Source organism: Sorex fumeus, unplaced genomic scaffold (genome assembly GCF_029834395.1).
Source record: "Sorex fumeus unplaced genomic scaffold, SorFum_2.1 ptg000218l, whole genome shotgun sequence".
NCBI classification, from domain to species: Eukaryota; Metazoa; Chordata; class Mammalia; order Eulipotyphla; family Soricidae; genus Sorex; species Sorex fumeus.
Genome location: NW_026606275.1, coordinates 374,062 through 397,246, shown reverse-complemented (window position 1 = coordinate 397,246; position 23,185 = coordinate 374,062). Strand labels below are relative to the sequence as shown.

The following is a 23,185-nucleotide window of genomic DNA, read 5'->3' as shown; positions in this document are numbered from 1 at the left end:
GCATGGGAGTGTGTGTGACTGAGAGCATGTGAGTGTGTGTGAGTGTGTGTGTGGCAAGGGTGAGAACATCCGTGAGTGCATGTGTGCATGTGTGTCTGAGGAGTGTGTGTGATGGGATATATGAGTGTGTGACTGAGTGTATGTGTGAGTGTGTGCATGTGTGTGTGTGTATGTGTGAATGTGTGTCTGAGGAGTGTGTGATGGGATACGTGAGGAGTGTGTGAGTGTGCGTGTGACTGCTGCGAGGGCGTGTGAAACCGGCTCCTGCTGCCCGGGGCCTGTGGGCGGTGGGACCCCCGGGCTGAGTGCAGTGGGGGAGGGCGAGTCGGGGCAGGGGTGGCGTCTGCCTCGGGGCCGGGATCAGCCGGATGATCCCCCAGCAGCTGTGAGGGGCTCTGTGAGCAGGAGCAGATGGCGGGGGAGGCGGCTCGGGGACACGGCAGCCCCCCACACACCCGGCGCCGTCCCTCACTGCTCCCTGAGCTGGCTGTGTGTGCGTGTGTGCATGTGCGTGCATGTGCGTGCGTGTGTGTGTGCGCGCAGGTGTAGGTGTGCATGTGTGTGCATGCGTGTGTGTGTGTGTGTGTGCTCATCCCTGCTGTGGCCCGTGGCACAGGGGTCAGTCGTGTCCCCTGTGCTGCCTTTTGAAACCGGCAGGCCACTGTGGACGCTGTGTGATCCCGGCGTGGCCTCCTGTGGCAGTGGAAGCACCGTGCGTGGAGGTGTGGTGGGGCGTCCTGAGAGCACCTGAGGAGCCTCCGGGCCCCTGCACGTGGCCTCCCTGCCGACTGGCCTGGCCTGTGTACCAGGAGGGGTCCTGGTCCGGCTCCTCTGTCCTGGCTGGGGGCCTTCTGGGACTCCGCGCTGTCCCGTCCGGTCCAGCCCGTGGGGATTTCCAGGGTGGGGCCTGGGGTCCGGCAGCCGCTCTCGCCTCTCCCCTGGGTGCAGCTGCGGCTGGGGCCGGGACTGAGCAGCTTCTGGGGAGGGGCCTTTTGTTTGCAGCTGGAAAGCGAACACCCCCAAGGAACTTCCTTTCCTTCCAGAAACTGACCCCGCTGGTCGCCACGGCAACTGCAGAGCCAGCAGAAAGCTGTGTAAACAAGCCGGGCCCCTGCACCCCCCAGCGGCCGCCCTCTCCTCCCCTCCCCTCTCACCTCCTGACTTCCCACCCAGCAGCCAGCGGAGGGAGGGGCGGAGGGAGTGGGAGGCGGCGTGCCGGGGCCTGCCGGGCGCCAGCCGGGGTCTGAACACTTTCCCAGAGCCCTGGGCGAGGAATGTGCCGACCTGCCCGAGAAAGCGGCCACCTGCGGCCGCACACCTGCTGCTTCACACCGGGAGGGCCGGGCCCGCCCCTCCAGGAACTGGAGTCCAGCCCTGAGCCCCAGATCCCTGCCCCTTGGGGGCCGCACAGACAGGAACACAGGTGCATGTGTGTGGAGGGACACGTGAGCAGGGGAGCAACAAGTACACGCATGTGTGCACACACAGATGGGAGACACATGTACATGTGTGCGTGTAGGCTAGCAAAACGTACACGCGTGTGCATGCAGATGGGTGACGTGTGCAGACACGTGCGAGGGCAGGAGAGTGACGCGTGTACAGAAACACACACGTGTGTGCAGGTGGGTGACGCGTGTACAGACACAGGTGAGTGCCACATGTCAGGTACATGTGAGCGCAGCCTTGCGTGTATCCGCACGCTCACGTTCCTACAGATCCCAGGACACGCGCCTGCACACACGTGACCCCTCTGTGTGAGGAGAGGAAGCGCGGCTGCAGTGGAGGCGCGGGGGGGGGGGGTCGGGGGGGGGGACAGGCTCCGTCCCCGCCTGCTCCTGCCCGTCTGGCCCCTGCTGCTGCCGCTCCCGGCCGGCCCGAGGGTCCTGCCCACCCGTCCTGCTGTCCTGCTCACACGTGGGGCTCTGAGCTTCCTGCCAAGGTCCCCCCCGTCCCAGGCCCCAGGGAGAGTCAGACCTGGTCTTGCGCCAGCCGGCGGCGTGGAGAGGGCAGAGGGCAGAGCCGGGGCGAGGGTGGCGGCAACGGCCGGGGCGGAGCTGCACAGAGCCTTGCGCACGGAGGCTGAGTCCGCCTGCCGCCCGGAGCATCAGACACACGGCGCTCCCTGTGCCCCCCCCCCCCGCAAAAGCAGCTCGTCACCCAGGACACATGCAAAGACACATGCACACAGCACACGTGCACAGACATGACACACGTGTGTGCATAACACACAATCACAAGCTGCATGTGCACACGTGTATACAACACACACGCACACACAGACATGGCACATGACATACATGCGCACACAAATACAACACACAGACACACAGAGACAGGACACACGTGTGCACACAGACAGATATGGCACAAGTACACCATGCACACAGAAAACACACGCATGGCATACGCGTGTGCATAGAAACAGTACATGTGCACGCAGAAAGTCACGTGCACAGACCTGATGCATGTGCACACACAACGGGAGCACATGTGCATTCCTGCACGGGCGAGTGCCCCTCACACACATGCCGTGGAGGAGCAGGTGGACTCAGGAGGCAGAGCCGCTGCCCTCCCCAGGGAGACTAGAGACGCCTCTGGGCCCTCGGCTCTATTTCCAGCCCCCGCTGGACATCCAACACCGGGCGACAGCCGGAGCAGAAGCCTGTGTGCGGGGCTGTCTGGGGAGACGTGTCCTGGAAAAGCCCCTCCCGGCGCTGTGTCCCAGAGTCTCGTGAGCCCAGCGCTGCTCGTGGGAGGGACGTTTCCCAGCCACAGGGCGCTCGACAGAGCAGCACAACGGGACAACGGCCGTGGCGTCAGCCTGGCCCGGCCTCGAGGCTCCTGGGAGACGTGGCTGGCGGCACGCTCAGCCTCCGAGGGGCTCCCGGAGTGCCCACGCGGATGGTGCTGGGGCGAGGCCTCTCCGCCCCGCGCGGCATCCGTGGCTTTGTAAACAGAGAAACATTGACTTTACGGAAACGTTTGTCTCTGCCTTAATTTGCAAGGGATCAAAAAATAAATAAAAGAAACCACAGCAGAATGCCAGGGACCAGCTCCCGGGAAGGTGATGCGTGTGGCCATTGCTCTGCCCAAGGGCCCTGGGGTATGTCCCGACGCCGCCCCTCTTCCTGTCCCCACGCTGTCTTTCACACGGCAGAGCGGTCTGGAGCGACCCGGGAAGGGTAGCTGGTGTGTGTGTGTGTGTGTGTGTGTGTGTGTGTGTGTGTGCCTGAGCCGGCTGCGCCCACCTTTCCCAGGACTGCGACCCCGGACTTGATCCTTCTCATGGGCGTAAGAAGGAGGAGAGTTTCCTAAGGTCAGAAAAGCCCCCAGGAGTCTCAGCGTAGGGTCCCGGCACCCCACTTTCTCGAATGCTCAGACATTTCCGCTTCCCTGATCCGGAGCCAGCCTGACCTTTGCTTCTGACGGACACAGGGCCCCGTAGTGAGTGTGTCTGTGCACGCCTGTCAGAAAAATGCATATATGTGTTCCACGTGTCAGAGCCTTCCACTGTCATCCGTGTAGGAGAGAAGCATCCAGATTCAAACACTGTAACCAACGACGACCCCAAACACAAAGAGAATCAGACTGGCTGTAATCAGAGGTACTTGACAGGCCTGTGTGTGCGTGCGCGCGCGAGTGTGTGTGTGCATGTGTGTGCATGTATGTGTGTGTGCATGCATGTATGTGCATGTGTCCGTGCGTATGTGTGTGTGCTTGTGTGTATGTGTGTATATGTGTATTGTGTATATGTGTATGTGTACATGTGTGTACATGTGTGTGCATGTGCGTGTTTGTGTATATGCATGTGCATATGTGTATGTGTGTGCGTGTGTATGTGTATGTATGTGAGTGTGTGTGCGTGTGCGTGTGTGTACATGTGTGTATGTGCATGTATGTGGGTGTATATGCATGTGCGTGTGTGTGTGTGTATGTGTGTGTGTGTGTGGTGGGGTCCAGTGCATGGATTTGGGGGCAGCGCAGGCGGCTGTCCTGAGTGTCCCCAGGTCTGGCCTCATTCCCTGGGAGAGATGCCCAAGGGAGGGTGGGGGCTGGAGCCCATGGGGAGCATGAGGCAGGTCACCGCAGGGCCTTGGTGGGACACGGGGCTGGAGCTGGGGGGGGGGGGTGCTTGGCTCCACTTCACACCCAGCAGGCCGTGTTTGGAGCGCATGGGCTGAGTGGGACCCCCGGGGCCAGGCTGGGCTGAGGCTCGGAGAGGGAAGAAGCCCGCACGGACCCTCACGCGGGGCTCTGCCTCCTGCCCCCAGCCTGTGCTGGCAGAGTGGCCTCATGCCCACCAGCTGCCCAGGCTCTCACACGCCTTCTGGCCTTGGCCCCTTGGCTGACCCTCAGCATCAGGCTGGGCCGGGTTTCTGTGGGTACCCGAGTGATGCATCTGCCCCGGTCCCCTGGGTGCTGGCCGTGGGAGAGACCCGGGGCTCCGTGTGCACGCCCCGCGTGTCGGTGGACGGGTGACGGGAACTGGCCTCCCCCTGGGCGCTGCCCCTTCCAGGCACTCGATTCCTGCGCGTGAGCCGGTGGCTATATTTAGCCCGTCCCCAGCCGTGTCCTGGTCCCCTTCCCTTGCAGCTGTGGGATTGGACGAGGAGGGAGGAGGGAGGCCGGGGAAGGGACCTGCCCCAAGTCGGGGTGAGGTGACTCCGGCTGCCCCTCAACCCTCGGGGTCCTGCCTCTGGCCGCCCTGCAGGCTCTGGACTGGGCGACGGGAGGGAAGGTGGTCCCAGCTCAGCCACCCCCAGCGAGTGGCCCCTGGGGGCTGGGGGGCCGGCCCCTCCCGCCCCAGGGCGGCCGTGCAGGTGTCCAGAGGGCACAGCAAAGCTGTGGCGTTGGCACGGGGCGTCCGGCCCTGCCCATCCCCATCCCATCCCGGGGCAGAGGCCTGATGGGCTGCGGGCGCAGGGCTGGGGGAGGCGCCTCCTCCTGCGGGCTGGCCGGGCACCAACGGTCTCTGCAGAGGCTCCGCTTCCTCCTTCCCCGCCCCGCCCCGCCCCCACTCCCGGGCATCCTGGTCCTCTGTCCTCCAGCCCCGCGCAGGGTGCCAAGCGCGGGCGCTCCCGCCCGAGGCGGCTCCAGGCTGGGGGCTGGGCGGAGGGAGGGGCGCCCGCCCTCTGCGTTCCGCTGAGGCAGCATCTCGGCGGGCGGGGGAGGCGCCACAGGACCCTGCTGCCCCCTCCTGGCCGCCCTGCGCCCTGCGGCCGACGGGGAGGGCCAAGGGGGAGGCAACAGGCCGGGGGTGGGGGCCTCCTCCCCTCCCTCGCAGACCCCGGAGGACCCCCGGCCCCGGGATGGGGGACCCTCGCCCGGACGTGGCCCAGGTGGTTAATGTTTGGTAAAGCCGCGACCTGCTCGCAGAGGCCAGAGTCCACGGCTGCGAGGGGGGACGGATGTCCACCTGGGGCCTGGAGCGAGGAGGGGACGTGCCCGGGGCGGCCACCAGCCCGTGGGGCCCCAGGGGAGGCCTGGGGCGGGGTGTGGGGGGACTCGCCCGGCCCCTGCCCTGCAGCCCTTCCCGTCCTTCTCGGGCTCGGGCACCCCGAGCCGGTCCTGCTGCTGGCACAGCCTGTGGCATGTAGGACAAGGCGGGGTCCTGGGAGGCCCTGGCCGCACGCCCGCTGCCCCTCACTGCCCCACTGCCCCTCACTTCCCCTTGACCCTTACTTCCTGCTGGCCCTTATTTCCGCCGCCCCTCACTTCCCACTGACCTTCCCTTCCCACTGACTCTCACTTCCTGCAGACCCTCACTTCCTGCCACCTCTACTTCCTGCTGACCCTCACGTCACGCTGACCCTCACTTCTGCTGACCCCCACTTCCCTCTGACCCTTACTTCCTGCTGCCCCTCACTTTCCGCTGCTCCATACTTCCTGCTGACCCTTATTTCCTGCTGACCCTCACTTCCCACTGACCTTCCCTTCCCCACTGCCCCTCACTTCCTGCTGCCCCTCACTTCCCTCTGCCCCTCACTTCCCTCTGCCCCTCACTTCCTGCTGTCCCTCACTTCCTGCTGACCTTCACTTCCTGCTGTGTCCTGACCAGTTCCACTAACCGGGTGGGAGGCAGGAGGGTAGTACCCCAGCATACGTGGGCCCCAAGGATGTGCCACAGCTGGGCCCCTCCATGCACTGTTCCTGCCCAGGGTCCTGCCCATCTCCCGGTGGTGTGTGTGGGAGGCGGGGGGGGGGGGGGGGCGTAGGGCCCTGTTTAGAGAGCGAAATCAGGGTGGGATCAGAGGCATTTGGGGGCCAAGGAGCTGGGGGAGGGGTGGGCGCAGAAGGGCGTGGGGGGCTGGTCTGGTCCTGGTGAACCCAGTTCTGAGCAGAGTCCAGGCCTGTGGAGAGCAGCAGTAGGCGCCTGCTGGGCTCAGGTCTCTGCTGGGCGGGGGGGGGGGGGGGGGGGGGTTCAGCTTGCACCGGAGACCTCCGCCAGCGCACACACGGACCCCAAGGGCTCTGGGGGAGAAAAGATGGACGGGCTGGGGTCAGTGATTCAGTGATGCTCTCTGCCCGTGGACAGGATGGCAGCCAGGACGAAGCGTGGAGAGTGGATGCGGGCGAGATGGAGGGCACTCGGGAATGGTCAGCGGTGTGGGGGCTTGAGGGTCGGCGCGGCCCCCAGACGTGATGGGCTCAGGGTCCCGGGGAGCTGGGGTCAGACGGAGATGGGGTGCGCAGAGACACACACACACACACACATACACACACTCACTCACACACCCATACCCCCCACCCCCCGCCAGCGGGCTTGTCTGCCCGGGCAGTTCCTGGAAAGGAGCAGGGTGGCGTCTGCAGCTGGAGTCATCTGCCAAGGGCTGCCCCCCTCCATCCCTGGTTTCCAAGCTGGGGGGCTCAGGTACCCACCCCTGCAGCCCCGCCCACCCAGCACCCACTCCCACTCTGCCCCCACAAACCTGTTTGTGCCAGACCTGAGGGCAGATGATCTGGGGCAGGGGCCTTGGACGCCAGAGGGAGCACCAGGAGGGAGCGCCCGACCCTTCTCGTTCCCTCAGGCCCCTCCGTCTCTGGCCCAGGTGGGGAGAGAAGGGGCAGTGGGCCTGTGTGGGGGCATGGCCGGCTGCCCTGCTCTGCCCCTGCCCCTGAGCTGACTGGGGGCCTCCTCCACCTCCTTCCCGTCTGGGGCTGGCCCCAGCACGTCTGCCCTCCTTTACCTCCTGGGCGGCGGGCGGCCTGGTAGGTGGGGGCAGCGCTGAGCCTGTGGTCACTAGCCCAGGCGTCCTCTGGGGTCTGCCTGCGGGAAGGCCAGGGAACAAACCCTGCTGTGGGAGTCCAGTGACAGTGGAAAAGGCCAGCTAGAGTCCAGCAAGACTGTCCACCACTACAGCCCGTCACCCACAGCCTGACCACCCACAACCCGTCCATCCTCAGCCCATCCACCCATAGCCATCCACCCACACAGCTGTCCATCCACAGCCGTCCACCCACGCCCATCCACCCACAGCCGTCCACCTGGAGCTCCCGCCCTGTGCTCGCCACACTGGTCTGTGCTCGCTGGCCTGCCTCGGTCCTGCTGACTGTTTTGCCCCAGGGAAAGATGAGCAAACCTGGCACCCGGGCTGGCCTCCTGCTGGGCTGTGCCTCACTGCCCTGCCGGCCTGTGGGAAAGGGCAGGAGCCCAGGGCAGGAGGCCCCTCCACGTCCGTTCTCCAAGCTGCGCAGATGGCAGCGTGATCGGGGACATCCGCCTGCCAGGGGCGCCCATGCAGGGCGCCCACCCGCTCACCGGGCCTGGCCTTCCCGGGCTGGTGGGTGGGGCAGCCCCATCCCCTCTGCTGAGGGAGCCCAGTGCGTGCACAGACGTGTGCCCTATGCACACAGGTACACATGCATGAATGTGCATGTGTGCGTGTGTGTGCATGGGTCTTAGGGCGAGGGGTGTGTTGCCCGCCCACGTTCTGCCAGTGGGTCTTAGGGCGAGGGCTGTGTTGCCGCCCACGTTCTGCCACGTGAGGCTGCACTTTGGGAAAATATTTATGGACCGGCTCTGGCTCCGGGGAGGGCTGGCGGCCGGCAGCACACACACTCTTTATCTGCAGGATGAGGTTAGCTTCTGTTTGGGCCTGGTGTCTCCAGGAGGAAACGGCCGCCCGGGACCCAGCGCCGGTGCCTCTCGCTGGCCACGGCTGCCCCCTGCTGGGCGGCCCCGGGAACGAGGAAGCAGCGGCCAGGGTGAGCCCTGCTCTCCATGGGGCCAGGAAGAGGGGCTGTGGCCGGCCATCACTTCGGGCCGCTGGGCACAGACGGGGCCGCCCTGTCTCAGCCCCGAAGGCTGAGGCCCCAACCCATGCGACTCCAAACCCATCCTGGTGGGAGACCAGCCGGCCCCAGGGAGCGGGTCTATGGGAGTCTGAGGCCGGTCCTCACCCTGATTCCAGGGGGATCTTCCTGTCGGGAAGTGACCGGGAAGTCGGGGGCAGCATCTGCAGGACTGAGCAGAGGGGGGCGTGGCAGCCGAGGGCTGTTGGTGGGGCTGTTTCCGGATGACATTCCGGAAGTCTCCATCGGGAGGGCCCTGGGGGAGGTGGCGGCCGACCAGAACCAGCAGGCGAGCCCAGAGTCGGCAGTGGGGAGGGGGGGGAGAGGGAATGTTGGTGGGAGGGGGGAGGTGTGGGGAGCCTGTCCTCCGCCCCGGGAGGGGCTGCCTGGGCAGGGTCTCAGCAAGGGGGGGGGGCGGGCCGTGGATGAGGGTCTGAGCCCTGGGTGACTGCTACTCTGGCTCCCTCCTGCCTCTCTGCGGGCAGCAATGCTGCCCCTGCCCGGACATGGCGTGGACACCAGGCTCAGGTTCTGCGGCCTTGGAGGGTGGGGGTGGGGGGGAGCGGGAGCCCACGTGAGTCACTCCTGACTGAGGGTCAGACTCCCCCTCTCTGCTGCTGGCTCGCGGCCCCCAGTGGGTGCAGGAGCTGCCGTGGGGACCCCCCCCCCAGCCAGAGCTGGGCCCCTCTCCTCCCGGGGCCCTTCCTGACTTGGTCCTGGGAATCGACTGTTTGCAGGAGGCTGGCTGCGGCTGCAGCCCAGGGGCCCAGAAGAGGCCCCCCGGGCTGTGAGCCCCCAGGCCCACCCCACCTGGCTTTCATCTGCCCAGGCAGAGACTCCAGACTCAGAACCAGGGCGCGGGCCAGCTGAGCACCTCCACTGGATTTCAGACACCACCTCCAGCAAGCTGCCGAACTTTCAGCTGGAACCAGGCCTAACAGGAGCAGCCCTGCTGAGACGACCTTGAGGGCCCGTGGGCTTCAGGGGGGCCTCGGAACTGCACTGTTGGCTCCACCCAGCAGAAAACAGTCCAGACCCACTTAGCGGGCAAGGGCTGGTGACCGACAGCTGCGGGGACTTTCCAGCCTCGGCTCCGGAGAAGGAACGTCAGGGCAGCAGGAATTTTCCAGGAAAACGCAGACTCGACCCTTCCCATGGAGCAGGCCGGGCGCAGCCCACGGGGTCTTTGGGGCAGAGAGAGGATCTGCGAGGACACGCCTGCCTTTCCAGAACCTTCTATCCTCCTGCTGGAAACCGGGCCCTTCCTCAGTGCCCCCTGCTCCTCTCCCGACCCTCCTGGGGACGGGTGGGCCGGCAGCGGCCATTGAGGCCCTCCACGCGGCTGGGAGCATGCTCAGTGCCCAGCACACAGGACGACTAAGAACAGCTCCCTGAGACTCCCACTCAGGAGTGCTCATCTGGCAGTGCTCAGGGACCGAGCTGAGGTCGGCCGCACGCACAGCCGGTGCCTCCTGTGATCCCCTGGTGGGAGCACTTGTGGGCGCAGCTCTGCTGGCCTGCCCGGGAACGCGCTTCCTTCCTTCCTCTCGGACAGTCTCTGGCGAGCGGCCTCTGCGTGGCCCAGATAAGGAGCCCTTCCTGCTGCGCCCTGAGAACAAAGCGCCGTGGAGGCTGGTGACGCGGCCGGGCTCGCCTTACGAGAGCACCGAGGTTCCAGGATCAGAGCAGTGAGCGGGTCTGTGCGATGGTGGGCCCAGAGGGGCTCCCCGGGCCCGCACCCCAGCGCCTCTCTTTGGGCCCCCAAGGTGCCTCGAATGGGCGTTTTGTTGAAACTGGAAGGTGGAACCCGCCACGCTGCCGGGGCTCTGGTGGCTGCCCCCGGGGCGGCCTCCACACGCGGCCTCTCTAGCCATGGCTGCTGCGCGGGCCGGGCCGAGTGTGAAGGCCTGTGCTGGCCGGCCCGTCTCCGTGCCCCTTCCAGTGGTCGCGGTCCCGAGCCCACACCTGGCGGCGCCTGGGGCCTCTCCGGCGGGGCTCAGGGGGTCCCGCTGTGGGGACGTCTCTGCTCCGCTGCCCCCTCCCTGCCTGGCTGTGGTGGGGGCACACGCGGCCTCACATGCTGGGCCTGTGCACACGGTCGTGCTCCAGCTTGGGCGTGGGGCAAGCATGTGTGTGTGGGTGACCAGACACTGTCTGTGGGGCTCACACAGTCTGTCACGCGCTGTCTGGGGCTCGCACATTGGCCGTGGACCAACCCTGCTTCCCGGGAGCGGTGCAGGGCGTGGAGGCCGGGGACGGGCCCCTTCACCAGCTGAGGAGCGAGGACCCGGCTCCTCCTCCCCCGGCATGCAGGTGAGACTGCCAGCCGGACAGCACCTTCCGGGGGCCTGAGGCAGGGGTGTGAACACGGGAGTCTTCCTCCGTGAACCGAGTGGGCCGAGAGCCCCCCAGGTGGGGGTGCAGACTAAGCCGCGTGGCCCCCAGACGCCGCGGGCTTTGCTTTCCGGCCCCACCGCATCAGAAGCCGCAGTGAGCAGCCCCCTGGCCCCGGGCCGGCTCTGCTCGGAGCGCAGCACAGCCCGGAAGGGAAGCTGAGATGCTGCTGCCCTGCCTCGCACACGCACACGCACACACACACGCACACGCACGCGCACACGCACACACCCCTGCAGCCGGGCTCCATGTGTGCGGCAGGGGGAGGACCCTGTCCCCAGGCCGGGTGCCAGCCCCGCCCCGCCCCGCCCCTCCTGTGCCCAAGGAGCAAACAGAACGTCTGCGTGATGAGACGCGGCAGGCACAGCCGTGCTGGGATTCTGGCCTGGCTCCGGCCCTCGTGTCCAGCTGTGGGCTGCTCCCAGGCTGCCGTGGGGGCCGGACCTGAGCCTCCCCCTGAGCCCAGCCCGCACGGCAAAGCGCAGGACACAGGGACGCGGGGCCGGGGAGAGCGGGAGGCCTTTATTCTGGGCGGGGCGAGGGCGGAAGGCGCCTCCCGAGCGTGTCTCCCGGAGCGAGTCTTCAGGGACTCATCTGCAGGGCGGGGACTCGCCCCGCAGCTCCAGGTCCTGGGACAATTCCAGCAGGCGGAGCCGGGCCATCTCGGCCCTCGCCAGGGCCTGGTGTGGAAGGCACTGGGCCCCGGGGGCCGGCTCAGGTGGCAAGGACGGTGGCGTTGGCGCAGGCCACGGGGACACGGTTCTCGTTGGACAGCTGCAGCAGCACTTGGTATTCCCCCTGCGGGGGTGAAGGGTGTGAATGGTGTCCCCGCGCGGAGGGGCCTCGGTGGCCCAGGGAGGACCGGGGCTCCATGTCCAAGCAGGAGGCCCTGGCCAGAGGTCCTGGAGGGGCGGGGGCACGCCGGCCACGGGTGGGGGCCAGTGGGGAGAGCCCTGCGGAGAGGGGACGAGGCAGGGCCGGCCTCGCAGGCAGGAAGCCGCAGCGGGCAGGACGGGGTCCCAGTGGGCGGTGAGAGAGGATGGGGGTGCGGGGCGGGAGGCCTGGCAGGGGCCCTGCGGCTTCCCGGGGGCCCCTCTGTCCCGGGCTCCCTGCATGGAGCTGCGTGGTCGCGCTGGCCGTTGCCTGCGCTGGGGCCCGGCCACCGTGCAGGGGGCAGTGCCCGGTGTGGGCTGGGCAGGCCGGGAGCGCGCCCCAGGGGCGGCCCATCCCCGAGTGGGGGGAGGGGGGGGGGGCCCCGGGCACGGCGGCGGGCACGGAGCTGCGTCCTAGGGGGCAGCCGGGCTGCCCCGCCCGCGTGTCCGGGTGGGCCGTGGGACCGACCCGGGCCCCTGCAGGACTCTCCCGTCTGCGCTCTGCGGTCGGGGGCCGGGGGCCGGGACTAGAGCAGGGCCCGTGGCCGCGGCCAGCTTGGGCCAGCTCGGGGCCAGCTCGGGGGTGGGGCCTTGTCCAGCCCAGGCCGGGCAGCTCGGGGCGGCCCCCTGAAAGCCCAGCTGGGAAGATGCTGCCCCCCGCCCCCTGCGAACCCCTCTCCAAGGGGGGCTGGAGGAGACGGGCAGGCAGACGGACGCTGACATGGACCGAATCGGGTTGGGGTCTGCCCAGAAGACTCCGGAGGGGCCCGGCGGGCGAGGGCGGGGCCGGGAGTGGGCGGGGCCAGGCGAGGGCGGGGCCAGGGCTGGGCGTGGTTGGGAAAGGGCGTGGCCCGGAGTGGGCGGGGCCAGGCTGGGCGGGGCCGGGGCCGGGGCAGGCGCCGCCAGAGCGGGTGCGGGGTTCCCGAAGGCTCTGGAAGGGCGCTCTGAGGCTGGGCGGTTGGGGGTCGCGGCGGCCTGTGCAGGGGCCGCACTACTCACCCGGGGGACCTGGATCTTGGGGAGCACGACAGGCCCGGCATAGTAGATCTGCTCTGAGAGGACACAGGAGGCGACTCCCTCAGCCGGCGCGGAGACGAGGCGCCCCAACGGCTCCCAACGGCCAAGCAGCAGCGCCTGCCCGGCCAAGAGCCCGCCGGAAGTGACGACGCCGGCTCGTGCCGGAAGTGACGTCGGCGGCGCGGGCAGGAAGTGACGTTGGGCGGGGGGGGACTGCACAGGCGCCGAAGCCACGTGTGCAACCTCAGGCACGGGCCGAAGCCGCCCTTGCATCCTCCGCGGAGGGGCGTCCCGGGTCGGGCCGGGTGCTCAGGGAGGGAGGAGGGAGGAGGGGAGGAGGGAGGGAGGGAGAGGGCAGGAAGGAGAAAGGGTGGGTGGGAGGACGGAGGGAGGGAGGGAAGGAGGAAGGAGGAAGGGAGGGAAGGAGGAAGGAAGGGAGGACGGGGGGAGGGAGGACGGAGGGAAGGAGGCAGGGAGGAAGGAAGGGAGGACGGACGGAGGGAGGCAGGGAGGGAGGAAGGGAGGACGGACGGAGGGAGGCAGGGAGGGAGGGAGGACGGAGGGAGGGAGGCATGGAGGGAGGACGGAGGGAGGGAGGATGGAGGGAGGGAAGCAGGGAGGGAGGGAGGATGGAGGGAGGGAAGCAGGGAGGGAGGGAGGAAGAAGGGAGGGAGGCAGGGAGGGAGGAGGGAGGGAGGCAGGGAGGGAGGAGGGAGGGAGGAAGGAAGGGAGGACGGAGGGAGGAAGGAAGGGAGGACGGAGGGAGGGAGGCAGGGAGGGAGGGAGGGAGGACGGAGGGAGGGAGGGAAGGAAGAAGGAGGACGGAGGGAGGGAGGGCAGGAAGGAGAAAGGGTGGGTGGGAGGACAGAGGGAGGGAGGACGCAGAGAAGGAGGAAGGGAGGGAAGGAGGAAGGAGGGAGGAAGGGAGGGAGGGAGAAGGCAGGAAGGAGAAAGGGTGGGAGGACGGAGGGAGGGAGGAAGGGAGGACGGAGGGAGGGAGGCATGGAGGGAGGGAGGAAGGAAGGGAGGACGGAGGGAGGGAGGAAGGAAGGGAGGACGGAGGGAGGGAGGCAGGGAGGAAGGAAGGGAGGACGGAGGGAGGAAGGAAGGGAGGACGGAGGGAGGGAGGCAGGGAGGAAGGAAGGGAGGACGGAGGGAGGAAGGAAGGGAGGACGGAGGGAGGGAGGCAGGGAGGGAGGGAGGGAGGACGGAGGGAGGGAAGGAAGGAAGAAGGAGGACGGAGGGAGGGAGGGCAGGAAGGAGAAAGGGTGGGTGGGAGGACAGAGGGAGGGAGGATGCAGAGAAGGAGGAAGGGAGGGAAGGAGGAAGGAGGGAGGAAGGGAGGGAGGGAGGGAGAAGGCAGGAAGGAGAAAGGGTGGGAGGACGGAGGGAGGAAGGAAGGGAGGACGGAGGGAGGGAGGCAGCCCGCCCGCCCGCCCTCCCTCGGCAGGTCAGGCTGGGCAGCGGCCAGGCCGCAGGACACTCACCCCCCTTCCTCCGCCCACAGAAGGAAAACTTGGGCTGGTCGTCCTCACAGATGGGGTAGGAGAAGTTGAACACGGACGCCCCTTGGAGAAGAGCGCCAGCTCCAGAAACAGCTCCCGGATGTCCTGTCCTGCGGCCGGCGGAGGGGCCCAGGCTCAGCCCCATCGCCGTGCTGAGCGCTCAGAGGGGCTCCTTCTCCCCCAGGGAGCGTCTCTGCGGGGCGCCCGAGGTCAGCCTGACCCCCGAGGAGACCTGCCGAAGCCCATTCCCGTGGGGGCTGCGCATGGGGGCTGCAGCTCGCGGCTGCCGTGGGGTGTGGACCTTCTGCCCCCCACCCCCTTTTTTTCTCCATAGCTGCCCAGAACCTCGGCCCTAGGGACGTTCGCGTGTTTCCCTGGAGCAAGTCTGAGCACAGTGTCGGGCCCTTGTGCCCGGTAGCTTGGGTCACACTGTGAAGGAGACACTGGCCGCTACCGCAGTGTCCAACAGGAAACGGGCGGCACGCGGGTCCTTGCCCCCGATCTCTGGGACAGAGCAGGTGGGAGGAAGCCATTGTTCTTGTCCAGCCTCCAGAACTGACACGAGCTTTTGGGGACACGAAATCCTGCAAGCAAACAAGCCCTTGTGGGACTGGACTAGCTTGTCGCTGAGAAAACTGCAGCACAACTCAAGTCCTGGGAAGACTTGGTCCTTAGGCTCAAAATGTTTGCTTTGCTTTTTGCCGGATAAACTGGTTCCAGGGCCTCGTGCCACCCACAGGAGTGCCTGAATCTTCTTGGCAGAAAACTGCGGCTTGAAGTCAGGGCTGTACTCTTCCTGGATGCTCCCCAGAGGGGGAGGAAAGGAAGACAGGGACGGAGCTGGCTGAGGGGCACGGCACTGGGGTCCACCCCAGGGCTCCTGTGAGGAGTGGCAGGTGTGACAGGTAGGACGGTCGCTGTCCCATCCCCAGCCTTTACTTACTCAGAATGAGTCCGAATCGAATTTTGGGACTGGATGCCAGTTGTCTGGAGCACTGGTCCGCCGAAAAGCCAAAATCTTGTAATGGATCTGCCAAGGAGACAGATGATCAGGTTTGCACTCACTGCCCACCCGGCTGGACAGAGCTGGCGGTGCTGCGATTAGCCTGGCCGGACCCCGAGTGGGCAGCCCCCTCCACAGGGGACGAGAGAATCGCACAGGGTCTGGCGACTTCTGGAAGCCACCGAAATCTCCAGGGAACAGAGAAGGCGCCAAGTCTGCTCACACCGGTGCTGGACGGAAACGAGATTGACCCACCAACAGCCGTGGCGGGAGTCATGTCCCGAGTCACTAGCTCCAGGGATGGTCTTTCCACCGGGTGTGACTGCAGCGTGCCTCTTTCCCTTTCAGATCGGTCAGGACGTCCTGTTTCTCACCTTACTCTGCTGGCCGGCCCTTCAGGGCGGGGCAGGGTGGAGTGTGAGGGGTGCCCCCGTCCTGTTCCTTGCGTTAAAGGGGTCAGTTCCAGTGTGTGGCAGCTCACCCTGAGGTTCTCTGCAGAACCTATATTGTAGGGATTTTTTTTCTTGAAAGACCGAAAGAGCAGATGCCTGGAACTCAGTCTGATGGTCTAGGGTGGGCAAGAGCACTGTGGAGGGCCAGAAAACTCGCACGGCATGCGCTGGCCCGGGTTTGATCTCCAGCAGCTCCAAGGAACCCCGGGGCCCCACCAGGAGTGAGTCCTGAGCACTGCCGGGTGAGGCTACACAGAAGACCAGAAAGCACGCGGGTCTGAATTTGGCCTGTTGCCTCCACATGTTCCCAGCACAGCCAGGCTGCCCCCACGGGAACGTGCGATGCCAGCACCCAGTAGCCGTGTGCAGGCACCGTGTGGGCACCGCCATGATGGCCTGGAGAGCGGCCCTGGGGCCACGTGTGAAGCGCTCCAGCCCCACGTGTGAGCAGCTGTGGGTCTGGTGTGGGGGTCCTGTCACCACAGCTGCGGCAGCAGGGAGGATGGGAGAGAGGGACTGGGTGCCCACGTGGTGTCTCCCGGTTTCAGTCCGTTTACTCGAGTCTCCTCGGTCACCGGCTCCTCTGACAGATCAAGGCACTTCTTGTCTCTAGATTTTCTTCCTTCCAGGTCCTGACCTGTCCGTCCTTCTCTCTCCCTCTTTGTTCACCTTTCCTTTGCGTTCATTGCAGTGTTACTTTCAAACACAGGTTGAGAGGTTGTACACCCACATCCTAGGTTTTTAATACCTTAAGGTGTTTTCTGGGGGGTGGGTATTTGGTCATTTCAGGGTGCTCAGGGCTTACTCCCAGCTCTGCCTCTGCGCTCTGGAGTCACTGGGGTGTTGGGGAATCGAACTCGGGTCAGACGCGTGCAAGGCAAGTGCCCTCCCTGCTGTACTGTGGTTCCGGCCCCCTCTACCCTCGAGATGTTCTTTAACACGAATATTGACTCGAACCAAACTCACCATCGAACTACTCCAGCACAGTCTCTCTCTCTCTCTTTCTCTCTTGCTCACTCGCTCTCTTGCTCTCTGTCTCTCTCTGTCTCTGTCTCCTTACTAGCTATTTATGATTGAGGCTACAGAAGCACTTTCTGACATCAGAGTTACCTTCTGTAAGTGTCCAGTTCAGCATGCCGCCAGTCCAGGGTTACACTGTGGGTCGTGTTCACCATGCGGCCCAACACAGATACTGATGTTCTCGGGAAGCTAAGCATCTTTACCCAAGGAGAACAAGGGCCCCGTCCTTGGTGCTCCCCTGGCTTCTCCTCGCTGCTGGCCCTCCCACACTCGTCTGCATCATCCCTTGGGGCAGGGCCTCCACCGGCTTGCAGTGAGCCCCGCTCCAAATTCCTGCCCTCCCTGGAGGTCTGCCCTGAGCAGCAGCGCGTGCTGGAATGCGGCTCCCAGCACCGACAGGCCAGCTGCCTTCTGGTTCCCCTCGACCCCACGCTCCGCCCCACGGCGGCTGCAGGAGCCTCTGTGGGCCTCTGGCCCGCAGCCCCCGAGACCCTTCTTGGCTCCAGCCTGTGAGCGGCTGCAGGGCCTCTTCCTGACTCAGCGGGACGAGGTCAGGCCTGAGGGTCCTCCCCGGGGCCAGCGCCTCGTTAGCCGGGCGCAGCCTGATCTCTGTTTGCGGTCTGCAGCTGCTCGGCCAGGGGACCGGGCACGCAGCAGCGACGCCGCTCCTGGTGGGCTGCTCGGGAGGGCTGAGCTGGCCTCCCTCCCTCCGTCCCCAGGTCCCCGGGCGGTTCTTGGCTTGCCCCCGACTGGCGGCCTGGAACTCTGGGCTCGTTTTCTCTCTCCGGTTTCTGGTCAAAGTCCCTTTATGAGAGTCGTTGCTGGCCGCTGCGGATTGTGTGTCTTCAAAGCCTGCCTTGGGTTCTCAGTTTGAGTAATTGCTGCAGACAGAATTCCGGGCCGGTCTTTAGAGCACACCCACTTTCATTCACCCGCTGCTGCTTGCCAAGCTGTTAGCAGTCCGACGACGACAGCATCTCGTCTCGGCTGCTTCCCGGGCTGTTGCTGCTTCTCCTTTCTTTCCTTCGCAGGTTTGTGGTTGTAGTCTGGACGAGTGTTAGAATTCTTTTTATGAGTCTACCGTGGGAATTTGTGCTTGCACGGAGTAGAGTGGCGTGATTTAATTAGTCCTAGAAGATGCAGTGCAAGGCAGTGCCTTCCCGCCAAGCATGGAGCACTTGATGCCCGCCGAGGCCCCGCGTGTCCCCGAAGGCGCAGGGCAGAGGGCAGTGCCGCCCAGCTGGGGTCTCTCCACCCTCCCCTCCCCTCCCCTCCCCTCCCTTCCCCTCCCCTCCCCTCCCCTCCCTGTACTGGTCAGCAGACAAGAGCCTACACTTGGATCTCACTCAGCCCGAGCTGTGCCCAGAGGCTCCGGAGGGCAATTTGGGATGGGAAAGACCGACTGCCCGGCGGGGGGAGCACCCTGGCCCGGGACCTGTGCACTGAGGTCACCGTGGCCACCTCTGACCCGGAGGTTGATGTGGGGTGACCAGAACTCCTGCCTCATTGGAGGGGTCAGAGTGCTCGGGCGATTCTGGGAGTGTCTGGGAAGAGGAGGAAGGATGGTGCCCGCCGCCCGGGGCGGGGAGCTGGGCACCACCCAGAGACGTGTCTGGGCGTGTGAGAGGCCCAGGCTCCTCTCTGCGGCTCTCGAGGCCGGGGAGAGCGAGGGAGAGGAAAGCAGTTCTCTCTCTGGAGCAGTAGGCCCTAGGGAGGCCGAGAATGACCCAGAAACAACAGGAACTTGGAGAGCGGCTGCGAGCGTGGCTGGCCCCGGCCAGCAGTCCCCGCTCTGCCCATTTCAGTCCAGCTGAGTGTGCGCCCGCAGGCGGCTGCCACAGCGGCTCCACGCATGACCTGCCACGGAGGCCCCGCCCCACTGTAGAGCTCAGGGAAAGGGACTCGGCCCCTGACCGCGGGAGCGCCTGGTTTGTGGAAGAGGCGCTGGGGAGGGCCCACGGAGAGCCAGGGCTGGAAGGGGGCCGGGAGGGGGCCGGGAGGTGCATCCCGGGGACTTTCTGCCCATCCCCAGGGTGCCTGGCTGTGTCCCGCCTTCAGCCCTGTCTCCTGAGCTCCTGGATAATCCTGGGCTCCACCCCCCGCGTCACAGGTCCCTTGCACGGCTGGGAGCAGTTCCCCGAGCACAGACCTGGGAGAAGCCCCAGGGCTGAGAAGGGGCTTGCTTGGAGTCTGGCCTGGGCTGGAGGCCGGCCCCGGGCCCGTTCCTGCCCTCCACTCGAGACGCACCACCCAACCCCTCCCAGCACCCTCTCCAGACAGGGCTGACCCTCCCAGGCCCCGTGCCGGCACCATCCGCCCCTGCGCGGAGTTGGCCCCTCACCCCGTCACACGCAGGTCTTAAATCAGGGGGTGACGGTATCAGACTTGGAGCCAGTGGGACGGGTCCCCGTGGGAACAGGACAGACGCCCAGGGCACAGCCCCGGGGGCATGGAGGAGGCCCCCCGGGCACTTTCTGGGGCTCCTGTGTCTTTCTCGTGTGGCGTGGCCATGGCTAAGGCAGGCTAGGGAGGAAGAGGAAGGACTGAGGAGAAACGTCCTCCTGGGCACAACCGTCCTGGAGTGGTGGGGGGGGGCACAGGCTGGGGGCCTTTTCCCTGCCAGGGGCAGCCCCCGGCCACTCCACACCCAAACCCCACTGCCCTGGGGACTCTCAGGCTCCTCAGTGGACTTGGGCCTGCAAGCGCAGCACCCGGCACCCAGCACCCGTCCGCCGGCACCTACCGCAGCTCTGGTAGAATATCTGCAGGTCCCCACCGCTGCAGGCCGTGTGCGTGGGCCAGGCTCCCCCGCCGCCCGGGGCCCACAGCCAGGCACACAGCAGGAGGGCAGCTGTGCTCGTGCTCATGGCGGCCGCGGGCTGCGAGCTCGCCGGTTGGGGTTTCACTTCTCCTCTGCGTGGGCCCAGCCGGGCTCCGCCGACGCTGGTCCCCGGAGACCTCAAGCCTCACAGACCTTCCTCTGCATCCTCGGGGGCGAGTGGGTATGCCTGTGGCCACGCCCCCGGAACTGCCCTTCCTGGAGGGGGCCAGGGGCCAAGGTGTGCAGGCGCCAGGTCAGCGTCCACGTGGGCAACTGGGCAGTCTGGGATTCCCGCCGGGGCCCAGCAGGGGAGACACTGTGAGTTTCCAGAGCCCCGTTGGGAGGAAGGCAGGAGGAGGTGCCGACCCCGCCTTCGGGAAGCCATGTCCACTGTCTTGCGGCCCTGCTGGCCGCAGAGCCCAGTGGGCCAAGCCCTTCTTGCTTTCATGCTGCATCAGCCCCGTGGCGTGTCTGTGTGCTGGGGAGACGCCATGGCCTGGCCCACATGGGCTCCTGCTTCAGCCTCACCCTGCCCACCCCGTCCTCACCCTCCCACCTGGTCTTCTCCAAGAGGTTTGCTGCCTCTCTGCCCTGCAGGTGAAACTGCTTCTCGGGACACAGTCACAGGGGCTCGGGGGAAGGGGAGCCAGTGGGGCTGGTGGGGCTGCCCCCAGGCAGAGAGGACTGGGGGGGGGCTGGGGCAGGGCAGGGGGGAGGAGGGTGTGGGGCCGGGAGCTGGGGCAGGGCAGGGGTAAGGGTGGTGGGGGCCAAGAGCTGGGGCGGGGCAGGGGTGAGGAGGGTGGGGGCTGGGAGCTGGGGCAGGTCAGGGGTGAGGGAGTGGGGGCCTGGAGTGGGTGCTGGTGGGGCTGTGGCTGTGGGCGGGTGGGTGAGGCTCGGGGCCATCCTGTGTGCAAAGTGCGTGTGCTCAGGCCCATATAGGTTTGGGGACATAGCCTGCTAAGGACACGTGTGCACATGTGTGCATGCCAGGTGTATGCTCCCGTGTGTACTTGTTTGTGTCCATGTGGGTGTGTCGACATGCATCTGCATGCATGTGCGTATCTAACATATGTGCCTGCGCATGTAAGCACACGTTCACACGTGTGTATAATGTGCGTGTAAACATGTACGCATGTATGCGTATGTAACGTGTGTGTGTTTGCGTCTGCCTGTACGCCCACACTTGTGAGTAGGTGTGCGTGCATACATGCGTGCACTTACATACTGGTACTGGAATCTGTGTGTATCCTGCACACACGTGTACATGTGTGTGCCTGCGTGTCTGTGCTTGCTTGGAAGAAGACTGGGCTTTGCGTGTGTGCTGAGGGCGGCTCCGTGCTGTGGGCTGGAGCCTGTTTTCTGGCACCCCGGGGTGGCTGCAGAGGTGGAGACGTGCTCTCCCCGGGGAGCTGCTGCAGGGCGCCGGACTCAGGCACAGATTGGCCCCCACGGCTGTCCCTGGCTGAGGGGTGAGGAAGCATCACAGTTTCCTGTGGGGGGGGGCAGGCCTGGCCACGCCCCCTTCCTGTGCACGCCCAGAGCGGGGCCGCGTCCTCCGTGTCAGTTCTTGGGGCGCACAGTGGACGGCAGAGCATCCCACTGAGCTTTGGAGTCGAGTCTGTCCACAGCCTGCGGACGTCCAGAAGGCGCTTTACAGACGCCTTGGGCCCGACTGACCCGCACTGGACGGGCAGCCCCGTCTGCAGGGCACCAGCACTCTCAGCCACTTTATCCCCACTTGCCCACAAACACCCCTGCAGGTCTTGGGGAGGCGCAGCCGCAGCCAGTGCCAGGGAGGTGCCCCGGGGCAGCCCCCGCGTGTAGGCTGCTCTGAACGGTCGGCCCTGGGGACACGCCTCAGATGCGGCTGTCCCCAATTCCCTGCCCTTCCCGGTGCGCAGACAACCTGCGTCGACCCCCACGTGTCTCGGCAGGGCTGGCTGGAGCTGACGAGTGCTGGGTGGGCTGCACACCTGCACCCACCAGCCGTCTTCAGGGGCACCTCAGAGGGCACCAGCCCACGACTGTCTCGGCCCACACCACATGCAGGGCTGTGCCATTACCCGAGGGCTGCGCCACCACACATGGGGCTGTACTATCACCCGTGGGGTTATACTATCACCTGTGGGCTGTACCATCATCTGTGACTGTTCCATCACCCGTGGGCTGTGCCATCACCCTTGGGGCTGTTCCATCACCCTTGGGGCTGTTCAATCACCTGTGGGCTGTTCCATCACCCTTGGGGCAGTGCCATCACCCGTGGGCTGTTCCATCACCCTTGGGGCTGTGCCATCACCCGTGGGCTGTGCCATCACTCTTGGGGCTGTTCCATCACCCGTGGGCTGTGCCATCACCCATGGGACTGTGCCATCACCCGTGGGCTGTGCCATCACCCGTGGGACTGTGCCATCACCGGTGGGCTGTGCCATCACCCGTGGGCTGTGCCATCACCCATGGGACTGTGCCATCACCCGTGGGCTGTGCCATCACCCGTGGGCTGTACCATCATCTGTGGGGTTATACCATCACCCATGGGGCTGTTCCATCACCTGTGGGCTGTTCCATCACCCGTGGGGCTGTGCCATCACCCTTGGGCTGTTCCATCACCCGTGGGACTGTGCCATCACCCTTGGGACTGTGCCATCACCCGTGGGCTGTGCCATCACTCTTGGGGCTGTTCCATCACCCGTGGGCTGTGCCATCACCCTTGGGGCTGTTCCATCACCCTTGGGGCTGTTCCATCACCCGTGGGCTGTTCCATCACCCTTGGGGCAGTGCCATCACCCGTGGGCTGTTCCATCACCCTTGGGGCAGTGCCATCACCCGTGGGCTGTTCCATCACCCTTGGGGCTGTGCCATCACCTGTGAGCTGTGCCATCACTCTTGGGGCTGTTCCATCACCCGTGGGCTGTTCCGTCATCTGTGGGCTGTGCCATCACCCATGGGACTGTGCCATCACCCGTGGGCTGTGCCATCACCCATGGGCTGTGCCATCACCCGTGGGACTGTGCCATCACCTGTGGGCTGTGCCATCACCCGTGGGCTGTGCCATCACCCATGGGACTGTGCCATCACCCGTGGGCTGTGCCATCACCCGTGGGACTGTGCCATCACCCGTGGGCTGTGCCATCACCCATGGGCTGTACTACCACACTTGGGGCTGTGACACCTTCCAACCGCCCTGCAAAGGCTGGGCTGCAGACAGGCTGTACTCCAGGACAGATGTGAACAGATGTTTGCCGATGGGAGAGAGTGGGGTTCTGGGCGGGGGAAGGGTGGATGCAGGGGTGAGTCTGCATTGCAGGCTCCTGAGTCTGAGACGCAGGATGCAGGGAGGGTCATTCATGACCCTCCGACAGGCCCTGGAGTGCGGGGACAGAGACTGTGCCTGGGCCCGGGGGACTCAGCTCCCTCCTGGAAGTCGGGCCTGCTGGGGGAAACAGGCATGGAGGCCGGGGGCGCTGGACATGCGTGAAGAGTGAGGGGACCCTCTTGCCGGCCTCAGCTGCTTCTGTGTGTTGCTTGAGCCCTGGCCAGGGTCCCCTGGGCTTCTGCCCCCAAGGAGAAGCTGAGACTTAACGGGACTCATCCCCTTGGACAAGCAGGGCGTCCTCTGGGACCCCAATATTGAAGAGTCAGAAGACTGCCGGTGGGGAGAAGTCGGGGCACCTGCCCAGGGCCCTCCCGTGTCCGGACCCCGGGCATGCGGTGGACAGGGCAGATGCCGCTGACCGGGGCCTGATTTGCAGCCACCTGACTTGCCTGGGTTTTAGTTGTGTCTGGCTGTCCTGGAGCTTCTGGGAGCTGTG

General features: G+C 65.9%; 1 protein-coding gene across 1 annotated transcript; it reads right to left on the bottom strand.

Moving 5' to 3' along the window:
* Positions 1–11,252: 11,252 nt before the first annotated feature.
* On the bottom strand, positions 11,253–19,455 carry LY86 (lymphocyte antigen 86). The gene is given in 6 exon segments (XM_056108511.1): positions 11,253–11,484; positions 12,558–12,610; positions 14,063–14,140; positions 14,143–14,190; positions 15,024–15,110; positions 19,299–19,455. Coding segments are annotated over 6 exon segments (474 nt in total). The 5' UTR covers positions 19,423–19,455; the 3' UTR covers positions 11,253–11,400.
* Positions 19,456–23,185: the final 3,730 nt, after the last annotated feature.